Source organism: Sceloporus occidentalis, unplaced genomic scaffold (assembly GCF_023333645.1).
Source record: "Sceloporus occidentalis isolate IW3139 unplaced genomic scaffold, rSceOcc1.0.p SCAF_51, whole genome shotgun sequence".
Lineage (NCBI taxonomy): Eukaryota > Metazoa > Chordata > Lepidosauria > Squamata > Phrynosomatidae > Sceloporus > Sceloporus occidentalis.
In genome coordinates this window covers 5819671-5832008 of record NW_028317031.1, presented here as the reverse complement: position 1 = coordinate 5832008, position 12338 = coordinate 5819671, and the positions used below count along the sequence as shown (strand labels likewise).

At 40.1% G+C, this 12338-nt stretch overlaps 1 protein-coding gene across 1 annotated transcript; it reads right to left on the bottom strand.

Annotated features, from left to right (window-relative positions):
- Positions 1 to 319: 319 nt before the first annotated feature.
- Positions 320 to 10450, bottom strand: LOC149288525 (MOB kinase activator 3C-like). Its single transcript, XM_089491723.1, has 3 exons — positions 10033 to 10450; positions 2679 to 2881; positions 320 to 349 (listed from the first exon to the last, which is right to left on the bottom strand). Exons 1-3 carry the CDS (start codon positions 10448 to 10450, stop codon positions 320 to 322), a joined length of 651 nt encoding a protein of 216 aa, XP_089347849.1.
- Between the last annotated feature and the right edge of the window lie 1888 nt (positions 10451 to 12338).

Here is a 12338-nt window from a genome sequence, read left to right as displayed (position 1 = left end):
TTTAAGAACCCGAGTGCTGTTTAACACTTTCATCACCAATCACCATTCTATAACGTGCTGTCGATCCATGGCTTCATGGTGGATGAACTTTGCTTTGATGTCTTCAATGAAATAAGTCATTTTCATGAGGAGTACATCGTGGGGAATAAATAAAATAAATTGGGTTCTTCTTAACCCCTCTGTAGCTGGACCGACAGATGAACCAGGCAGTAGAGCAAGATTATAACATTTTTCTAGGAAGATTAGGAATTCACATTCGCTGGAAGGCATGTAGGGTGGTTCACATTTCCAGGTAGAAAGATGATCAACAGATCCACCATCAATGGCAAATTCTTTCAGTCATTTCTCTCTAAAGAGATTAAAAAAAAAAGAACCGTGAATTTTCTCTGTAAATACTAACAATTCAGGTCTGTACACATTATTAATTACACGTGCAGTAGCGGGACACATGCGTGTCAAAGATCAGTGAAATATTTGCATTTTAGAACACAGAGTCTTTTCAGAGAACCATGGGGTAAACCGAGTTCGATCTATCCTAGAGGGGAATATACCTTCTGTGAGTTCTAGGCTACAAGGTCCCTTAACCCTTTGTGCATCAGTTGAGCAATGCATGCCCTTGAATATTTGTATTCATGTAAATGTGAGAATTTTTGAATTCTGATATATTTGGTTTTAAATTGATTCTTATTCTGCTGACCAGATGGGTCGATCCCCATGTTCTACAAACGTCAGTGTATCAGGGGACATAATCTTGAATAAGACATGTCTACTCACACGTGCAGGTGTGTGTCTGGGTTATAGATCTGTACTATGCTCTCATGTGTACAGAGGAAAGATTAATCATCATGTGACCTCAGGTACTGATAGAACACTATGATGTAATCTTGCAGCAGATCCCTGTGGACACATGCGTGAAATATGCAGCTGTGTCACATGATCTATGATAAACACGCCAGCTGAGAGGAAGCCCGGCAATGCCTGTGTGCACTTGCCAAAGAATGCTTTCCACTAGTAGCTGGTGGCTAGTCACCATCTGAAACCGGTTCTGCAACCATAGAGCTTTAGTAAGGCCCATGCAATTTGTGAAGGCATGGCCCTTTTTACCAGTACAAACATGCAAAAGCATAGGCCAGTTGTGAAAAGGGGTTAAAATGGCTGGTTGAAATAACATATGTTGTTTGATTTAAGCTTAAAAGCCAGAAGGCTCATGCTATAACCACATCGGTGAAGCTGGTGGGGGTATCTGTGCCACTGTAGGTCCACAGAAGGACACAGGGTCCCCAGTCTTCTTCTTCCGGAGCCACACTACCAAAAAGCCATAAGTACCCCCTTCCTCTCCTCCATGGTAAAACTAAGGGAAGGACCGGTTCTTCGTGGCCGGCTCTGACGATGGGAACCACTGAAGTCTTCAAGGTGAAGTAACAGATATACATTATTTTATCGGCCAATTAAGTTATACAGTGGTTTCCCTGTCAGTCTCAATTCCAGTTTGACGGTCTCGTTATGACATTGCTCCAATTACTAACGGGAAATAGTTGTAGTTTGGCGCCTGTTCGGGTATAAGCAAACTTCATGTTTCAATTTACTTGTACAATACGAACAATATTAGAACGGCTGCCTTTTTCAGTCTCAGAAACCTTCAGTTAGTTTTCCTGGGGAGAATTTGCATTCTCAGACGTTATGTCACTGCTATGTGAACTGAACAAAGGAAAATGACAGATTATTATTTTTGTTCAAAAAAAAAAAAACCTGAAGGAGTCTTCGATGAAACTTTCATATAAATAGTACAAAAACACCCCAAGGTTCTTCCAAATTTATACTGATTCCGGGAAAAACACAGGTCAAATTCCTTAATGCTTTTGCACGTGGTACACATAAAGTAAAAGACAACGTGTCAACGAAAGCCTTTCTATTAACCAACATTAAAAATGATTTTACGAGAATGCAAGGTGGCTTAGAAAAATGCCCAAAATGCCCATTACGGAATGCCAACCGGTGAGCTGAAATCTTGTATCACAAGTATCTTCAATAACTGCCTCAGCTGCTTTATGTCAATATAACATAGACTGTCTTTTTATGTTTTGTTGGTTAACTGTGTACTGTCCTTGGCACCCCACTGAAGAAAATGCATATTAAAGTACTCTGTGAGAACTCATATGCATTCTTCAAAAAAGGAAAAAAAAAGAAGGGGATTATCTGAGGTAGAAGCTGCAGCCTTGCAGCTGCCCTTCTCCTCCGTGGTTTGGCGATTCTTGCCACTGATTGGCTGCTCGGAGGATTTCAAATGGGAGAGATTTCCACACACAAACACATGGGGGTCTGGATAGACCTCCTGCCAGCAGTGTTTGCCGAGTCGGGCCTGGAGCTGACTGATGGTAAGTATATCAAGTGCATATAGCTGGGGAGGCGGGGCGCAGATGTATATAAGAGGGACACCATGTAAAGTTTAGGGACCACATACAGCTATCATATACATTAACGTGCATATGACGGCTGTAGTGTCCCTCTAATGTCAAGGTCAGTCTATGTTTAAAGATCGGTGTCACCACCATGGGTTCTGCTAAAAAAAACTGGTATAAATTGCATTTATGTTTTAAGAAGAACTAATTCCTACAGATCTAACCCCAGACAAGGAGATATTTCAACCTTGGTTTATTCTGCAAACAGTACTCGCTTACCAGAGGTTCGAGTTCCCGATGGTCGATCAGGCTGAACTCTCTAATAAAGTAATAAAAGTGTTTGTAGCAGGTGTTGACGTGTGCTTCGGCTCCCACGCTTATGATGCCATCAAAGTGGTGAATGTAGACATGAACAAACACCCGGAACAGCCTCGTCAGAATCTTGTGGCAAACCTGCTGGAAATTCTTTGGAAATGGGACCCCTGCAATTAAAAACAGAGAATATGCATCAGGCAATAGTTCTTATTGTAGCACATCCAAAGCTGTAAGCTTTAAAAAATAAATAAAGCAAAAGACCAGATAACACAAACACCATTACATAATTTGAAATTAAACTTTAGAATTATCCTTATTTACTAGTATTCTCTTAAGCAACATCAGGAGTAAATGTGGCGGTGATGTAGGTGATGGGTTGAGCTGCGACATCATATCTCACATCAGTAATGTGTCTTTGTTATATCCAAATCTCAACAACAGTGGCGAATTTAGGAGGGCAGGGGGTTTGGCACATCGAGAATCCCAAAAATTCCCTCCCTAGCTACTCCACTGAACACTTCTGTGCTCCTGTCTCCTTTCCAGCATCTTCGCTTCTTCTGTTGCCTCTTCTTGTTCTTCTATCCTCTCCCTGTGTCTTCTTTCTTTATCTGCTTCTCTGTGCACAAAGGCTCCGCCCCTTTGCAGAAGTACTCCGGGAGGCCTGGTGCACGGAGAAGCAGACAAAGAAAGAAGACAGAAGAAGAAGGAGAGCAGAACTTCGAGAAAGGATACAGGGACAAGGAAGGGGTCGTTGGAGAAGCTAGGGAGACATTAAGAGAGATAGGCCTGCCATATTTGGAGTTTGGACCAGCCCAAGAGGCAATAAATTCTTTGCCCTCTGGGCCTGTCCCTGCATTTAATTATATAGCACAAGTGACATTCTAAACTTTAAACATTTTCCTCTGTTCCTTGCATTTCTAAGAGTACATGAAATATAGCCCTGCTGTCTATTGAACACACATAGAAGTAGGCCCTCTTTGTCATACCAAGCCACACTGAATGAAACTTCATGCGTTTTCTCACCTCCAAAATTGAAGAAGAATTTCACAGAAAAAAAGCTTTTTTCAGTTGAGGGCGTGAAACGTGTAAGGCCTTATTTCTTTCCCTCGGAACAAGGGCACCCGTTAGTGCCGAAAATAAATAAACTTTTTTTTTTTGCAAAAGCCTCTAGTTTCCCAGCGTTTCATTAATTGTTGGCGTGGAGTCATATCCTGGTTTTATAAATGCACTTGTATGCCTTGGACATCTGTAACATTAAAAATGTTCACTTTCCCCAGGCATTTCGGCATAGGCAAAAAACATTCTGCTAAAATAAACCTTCCATACAGAAAATGTGGAAATTATATATATATATTTTTTTAAAATACAAAATACTTTGGACGACAGGCTCACTATAATACTGCAGCACGCAATATGGGATTTTCCATTGTAATAAAACTTGTTTTTATCTTCCCTCTGTAATAAAGTGACTGTCAGTGTGCACTGCTCCGGCACAGCTGTTTGTATAGATATCGCCTGAAAACAGGAAGAAAGAGTCACACGCTGATCAGTAAAGTTATCGCGCTTCTCTTCCGGAGCTATATTGTATCTCAGAATGACATCACTAAACAAAACGACAGAAAAAACCCGTAGTGAATCAGCATACCTGATAGTCTTGGGTTTTCACTAGACTTGTGCATTCGTATTCGGGCAAACATGAAAACGAAGGGTGCGTTTTCATTGTTCAGCCCGAATACCGAACATACGAACATGGCGGCGGCAAAACATAGACGAAGACACACAAAACAAAGAATCTTCGTCTTCGTCTACTAATCTCCCTGGTCCCTTCCCCATCTAGCCTACCTTATCTCCGCAGCATCGCAGGGGTTAACGGAAGCGGAAATCCGTAGGTTCGCCGTGAGGGGTTAAAGGGCCGTACGACCAATAGGCTCACTTGCACGGCCCTTTAACTCCTGACGGTGAACCTACGGATTTCTGCTCCCGTTAACCCCTGCGATGCTGCAGAGATAACGGGAGCGGAAATCCGTAGGTTCGCCATCAGGAGTTTAACATGGAGCGGGGAGACAGGCCAAGTTCCCCGTCAGGAGTTAAAGGGCCGTGCAAGCGACGGCTGTGATGCCAGAGGAGGCCCCTGCAAGCAACCAATAGAGTTGCTCGTACGGACATTTAAAATCTTGGTGCCAAAGCTGCTGCGTAGGCTGTACCGCATTAACCCCGTATTAACCCCTTAAAAAAAAAAAGAAAAAAAACGAACAAGAAGAATGTACACGAATATTCGCCCGAACCGAACACAGGAACGGGGGAATATTTGCAGAATACGAAGATTTTTCCTCCCACAAAGACGAAGTCTAGTTTTCACTCCAGTCTGGAGTCGACATGTTCATAATCTGTATTATCCTCATAATCTACTCTTATGGTCCCTGAAAATTCAAATTAGTGCTTTTCTGGCTTACTTTCTAATATCTTAACCTTTTTCGGACATTGTCAATGCTTGCAACAGTTGGAGAGTAACTACAGTAGAATACTTGTGATGGAGAATTAAGGGTGTTAACATTGAACAACTATAAAGGGTCAGCTGGTTTAGAACATTACCAGGTATATGAATGACCTGGGAACACGCTGTTTCTTCTGGTACAACAGAGAGAAGGTCCAAAAATGAATAAACAACTCCAAAAATAAAAATCATATATGCCCTGGGACCACATAATTAAGAAAAAATCACAGCATAGCGCAAGGATAGGCAGCTGTTGTGGCCTATAGGCTTTGTTTATAAGTAGCAATTTTGGATCGACTGCGGACACCAATGGAATGTTCTGATGATTGTCCCACGCTTAGCTTTGTGTCTAACACAACTACTCTTTATTAATGTGGCCATGTAAATCTCCCAAGATCTTCTCGACCATCCAAGGTGACTCAAGTGAACTACAACTCTAGGTTGAAATTGGTTAACCCTAATCCTTTTTATCTAACTAAGAATGTAATCCAGGACAGCTGAACGGCCAGGGGCTCTATGCTTGTAGAAATGTCCCTTTCGGATGTCACAATATGACAATCCTGGGAAACAAAATGATATCTGCCCTTTCTCCTTTCAGCGCTGACAGGATTTCCTCTCTTATTTCCTCCCTTCAGAATTCAGGGCATATCTGGAAACTGACCACTTCAAAAAGATGACATTTATGAAGAAACATTGTCACAAGTGGTGATGTGTGCGGAAAATCTTCATTAAAGGGACAGTTTAATGTCACTGGGACCCTCACTATAGAATAATGGATATTAACTTACTCTGTGAGTGACCCTAACCCTCTGAGAGTACTTTAACCGCTTAAAGACTAAGGCTGTTTTTTTTATTTCTGCACTTAAGGACTGAATTTTTTTATTTATTTTTTGCACTATTGCTAGCTTGTTTCAATCATAATCCCCTCCCCTTTTGTTTAGTTGAACCACACAAATTATATATTTTTTTTTCAGTGCAATTATGCCTTTCTTTTAAAATCATATCTATGAATATATAAACCATCAATTATTATAAAAAAAAATAAATCTAAAAACATTGGGGAAAATGATTTGTAAAAAATTGCTCATTTTTCACAGTTTCACCTTAAAATGAAATATGTGCATCACTAAGTAGATTTTAAAAATCTGGATATGATGGGAGTTGTTAAGCAAGAGATGTGTTTGGTCTTTCACCTCCCTACATCGGGAGTCGCCCTGTCTGTTCATTTTGTGGATGCTATATATATATCCTATATTGATTGAAGAATTGATCAATAAATGAAATTGATCATTAAAATAATATTCACCTAGAACCACAACTAGGCTATCTAAGGGATGAGAAGTTTTAACTGTGGAGAAAAGGTGTCCTCTGGACAAACAGCTGCTAAAAATGTAGCATTCATGAGATTCATAATATGGCCTTCCTGTTACCATCTCCCATTGTCCAAAGTTGACATAAACCGCTGTGCCTTCAAAAGACAAAAAGTCACATCATGTATACATATAAAACAACCGGGTGGCTTGGATACGGTTCATCTGCTTCTGCAAATAAAATCAAGACCAATGATTAAGCGCTGTTAAGAGCAAAAGGCGTTTGATGTTTCAACCTCTGGGGTTCTCTTTCCTCCTTTGGTGGACGGCATATATACACTATAGAAAGTGGAGGATGGATCCATAATCATTTTCTGCAGATGCTACTTCTCTCCATGTGTTCCCTTCGGTAATGAGTTCAAGCCACCTCCTACATGTGGTTTTTGTATACTTTATTCTCACTATCATGAACTCTGGCTACCCGACCTTGGCGTCGCAACGGCTTATCCTGAGTTCCGGCTTTCTGAATACTGCTTGTCTTTACTACTCTGAGTATGCCCACTTAAGTTTGTCCCTGGTTTAGGAGGACCCTCAGAAAGTCACACAACCACTTGCACCCAAAAGTCTCAACCCGCGAGGGCAAAGAACTGTTCTGGGACCAACAGGCTTTCTTCTGTGGGGACAACGTGTACCACCCTGCAACAGCATCACCCCCTGGTACGCAGAGCGCGACACTCCTCAAATATCGCCAATAAAGATAACAATGTTAACAAGCCAGTGATATACCTCTTTCTTATGCCTAATTTTGTTGCCCAGGTATTATGGATGAATTTCCCATTATTACCGTATTTGCTCGATTATAAGACGGGGTTTTTTTCAGAGCAAATGAACCCTCAAATAGAGGTCTGACTATAAGACTAAGATCCAGATCCCCAGCACCGCTATATATATATATATATATATATATATATATATATATATATATATATATAGAAATACCCTTAAAAGGGGGTCTGGGGAATGGGTTAAAGCACAAAAATATGAGGTGTGACTGTTAAAGTGATTTATTTATTTTAAAAAAGAAAATTATTCTCTTTATTTCCACAAAAGTAGACAATGAGGGAGTTTTCTTTTTGCCACAAAAGAACGTCAAACAATTGCTATTTAACTATTTATGGCCCACACAATATACCGTATATTTAACAATAACAATAATGATTTTTTTCGTCTCTTTTCTTTTCCCTGCTCTACTGTATAGTTTAATTTGCAAAACAAACAAAACATCACATTGTATTGTTCTAAAATTCATTGTTGGCTACTTGGGCTAAAACATTAAAATAATTAAACAAAATGACTAATTAACTACATTTGGAGACATATGCAAAATTAAATTCAGGGGGTCTGAATCTTATAAAAGGGTAAGCAGCCAATAAACCCATCTAAGCATCATATTGAAATAATAATAAGTCATTCTATACAGAACCAATGTTTTTTTTTCTCCCCATTACTGTGCTGTGAAGATTTTGATGTCTGCTTTCTTGGCTTTCTGTTCTAAGGAAAATATTTCACCACTGGCAGACATTGTACTATTGGGAATATAGCGGGGGGGAACGGCCTGGAATTGGAAATTTGAACCTTGTGTTCATGTAAGACGGCAATGGATAAAGTCAAATCTATTTATTACACCTAGAACATCGTTTAGGCCGGTCTCAGTCAGGCCATTTAAATGCCCGTAAGTATCTGCTTCATCTGGAAAAACAGCGCATGGTCTCAGAAGGTCAGGAGGAACGAATTGCTAAACATGATAGATAAATATTATTCCCATGAGTGGGAGTTTGACGGGTATTGCAGTAACACAAGTCAGGAATGTGTTGGTGTGGGGGGCTGCGCAAGTTATTAAGTGATTTATCTGGCACTGCGTGATACTGCATTATATGTAGTATATTATATCATATATATCTATCTACCTATATACAGAATGCATTGAGGCAATATAGAGAGAGTGGCTTGAAGACAAGGCCGGACTGGGGGAGAAAAGCAGCCCTGGCACTTTAAGGCCAGTGGTCACTAAATTATGTACAAGCAGCCATGTCTATCTAGGCTGTGGCCATAGAGGTATCTGGCACCAGCTCAATGGGTATTTGGTTTGCTAGATGGCCAGTATGGGCCTGCTTGAAGAGTAATCTCCCTATAATCAGGTGCAGCTACTAAATCCATAGATATTCAAAGTTGGTTGTCATGTCACCGAGTCTTCAGTTTATCTTCAAATGTCTCTTGGGATGATGGTTAGAAGAACATTCAGTTTCAGCTTCCCTCCATAGCGTGTCATTCGAGGTGTGACTTGGGGGGCACAGCTTCACCAACAAACTTTGCTGAGACTTTATAGCAATACCTGGTAATAGTTTATATAACTAAGTGAAGTCTTAAATAGCATAATGTATTTGTATTACACAATTTAATTTATAATCTCATTTTCTGCTATTTCTATGCACATTATTTTGACTATTTCGAATGTACATATTTGGAATGCAGAACAATCTATGACTAACACTTTTCACCCTTTTCCCATTTCCAAACACAGGTTTTAAGCATTTATCGTTAAATTAAATCAATCCACATGTCTAAAATGGATCTGTGAAGGATTTCGTTTTGTTATTATCATCCAATTTGAATAAAAATCAGACCCAGCCAAAATTATGTCATTCCGCTGGCGACAATAGAGAATGTGTGGTTGGGTTTTTGTTTCCATTGCCTCTTTGTTCAGTTTTTCTATTTATATCATGCATTTTTAAAGTTTCAGAGGCACATGCATCACATCGTAATTTGCTAAACACCTTCTCGGTATTCACCAGAGCAGGGTGACCAGGCATTTTCTTTTTACTGAGGACATATAACAAAAAAGGTCTAGTCAACCTATTTTAAGGGGAAAAACAAATATTGTTCTTTGAGCATTAAGTAGAGTGTTGTGTACATTAAAGTATATTAGTAATTCAAGAAAATGTGCTTATATTTCATTTTGATGCAATTAACTTCGTGCTATGCTTGACAGTCATGTGATATTTTGGGTGACTTTCCCTGCTTCCACTTTACATTGAGCTGATACTTTATGGTTTGAAAACCACACCAGTCTAAGCTTCTTATAAATACTTATTTGTCAACAAGATTTTTTTTCTCATAAATGAGCTGCATTTTCAAGTCTCCATTTAACCCCCCCCCCCCCCAAATTGGCCTTTAGAAACCCCAGACCGACACTCCTCACACAAGCATAGGGGATTTTACATGGGGTGATTCACTGATGTTCAGGACTTATTTTCATCAGGGTCATGCCAGCCTGGCATAGGTTACTTTTATAGACAACCCAGAGACAAGGCAAAAGGTGGCTTTCAACTGTCTTTCAGTGCATCTCAACTAGAGATTCACGTGGGTTCCTCAGCAACCATCACACCATATTGTGCATGAACCATCAACCATCAAACTTGAATGACCTGGAACTTTTTATTTTACAAACACTTACCCATCCTTGTGGGGAAAATATCCTCATTGTTGATTAATGTTTCAATCCACTCCATGAGCATGTTCATATACAGAGGAGCGGAAACCTTGGTAGGCTTCTTGAACTTGTGATCGTCCTGCCACCTATATTCATACCTCAGTCCACCAGACATGATAGGACAGCTCTTCTCCGTGCAGAACTCTGACATGGTGCCATAGATCAAGTTGATTCTATTGAAAAAGTCCACCACATGTACAGCTATCCAGTCATTGATATTCTCACCGGGCGGTAGTTGCACCACCGTCTTTAGATCCAACCCAGATTTAAGGGATGCCTGGGCTTTTTTGTACAGCTCGAAACGTTGCGTTCCTGGCTCAAACTTCTTCCTGGGGCGAAACGTCTTGTCTTTATTAAACACTTGGCTAAGGCACATCGCCATGACAGATTTGAAAGCCCAACATAAAGGAGGGTGAACTTGGACTTCAAACTGCCTCTAAAACAAAAAAATAAAAGCGCATTAAAAACTTTATTACCTAGAACAATGTAGGTCATTCTGGAAGACATGTCCATTAAAGCACTGTAGATTGGGCTGTTGTACAAGCACCTTTAGACGAGACGATAATATGTCGGCCAGACTTAAATAGGATCTTGAATTCTTGGTAAATCACCAAGAGTTCAAGCAACGCAGTTCTCCTGTATTTGACGATACCGTGTACAAAACCTCTTAATTCAGCTGAGAAGGGGCTGTCCACACTTGTGTTGAATACCAATTTGTTGCCTATTATCTATGCTTCAAATTTTCCCATTTACACTTTCATTCTTTCTGTCTACGCGTCAACGTAAATACTCGGAAAGTGATTAGATTTTCTTTCGAACGGCAAGATATGGAACTCCATTAAGATCAACGGTAGACAAATTGGATTTCTAAATAGAGACAAGTGTTCACATGGAACAAATGACAGAAATAAGTGCAAATAAGCATTATTTTATTAGGTGACTCATAGTTTAGAATTTCTGGCTGCCTGTCACTGAAATTCTTGTTCTTTTTTTCTTATTCTCCAAAACAAATACTGCTAATGTATAAAGCTGATTAGATGGGTCTGATAGGTTAAAAGCATTCCTTAGAATTGCCAGAATTTTTTTTCTTTTTTAATTAGCAGTTCACTAAGCGTAGGCTAATATTACGACGATAAGCTGATTGTCTTTGGCTATGAGGAATTAAAAGTGTTATATTACTCGATAATATATGGTACTCCTTGGCCTTACTGCAATGTGAAGGCCAAGTCCCAGTGAGCTTCTTCTGCGTAATCGGCTAAGCCAAGTAAAAAAAGGATATTTTGGAGCATTATCTCATTGCTATATTATAAACCAGGGTCAGCTCAGTCACTCAGTAAATATTTTACTGTACTCTAGTCAGTTCTCCTGGACCGTAAGACAGCCTGTCTATTGTGTGTGGAACAATGACTGGGAACGTTGCAAGTTTAGGGATTATTGTGAGGGTGTGGATATTCCCTGTTCAAACAGGGAGTTTCTCAGGCCTGTCATATAAATGTACCTTTTGAGGACTCTTGGGAACCCTTTTACTCGGCAGATGTGAGTGCGGCCTGCTGTGGTTTCTCATGCAGCAATGTCGGTCTTCTATCAAACATACATATACGCACATAGTGTTAAAAAAGCCCCTCTACTGTGTGCAGTAGGCAGCAATGTATTCATGTGGAGTGAAGATCTAAAATGGCTGCCTCCAGGACCTAAGTGAATCCTCTTCATCCCTTCAGACGGACGTGCAGCGCGAGCCGCAGGCCTCCATAATGTGAATGGGCTGGTTCAGAGGCCCAACTAGCCACGAGGAGCCAGTTTGCCCAATAGAGTGATCTGCCCCTGGTAATGTTTCATAGGAAATACAACCCCTCCTCAAGGCCTGTAACGCCATTCCTTTGCCTAGCCTACTGTGGGATCTGAGGCGCCATAACCTTTCCAGCGAGATTGGGCTATACAACTTTTTACAAGTTTAATAAAACCAAACATTATATAGTATAATAAGTGATTTCAGTCAAAAGTCTTTTTTATTACAATGGAAACCAACACAATGGTCGAATAAGCAGGAATATTCAATTGGTTGCCATGGTTTATAAGGCCTATTTTCAAAAATTGCACCAAAAATCACCCTTGATATATAACCCCCAATGCCTCCATCATGTTTGTGTACGGTTTGAGTTTAATTTCAATGTGATAGAACCCATCATGTGAAAATAGTCACTTAAATACAATCTATAAAAGGTATTTCCTCCGGTGCGCTTTCGTTATTTTTATTCTGAACCCTTCATGGA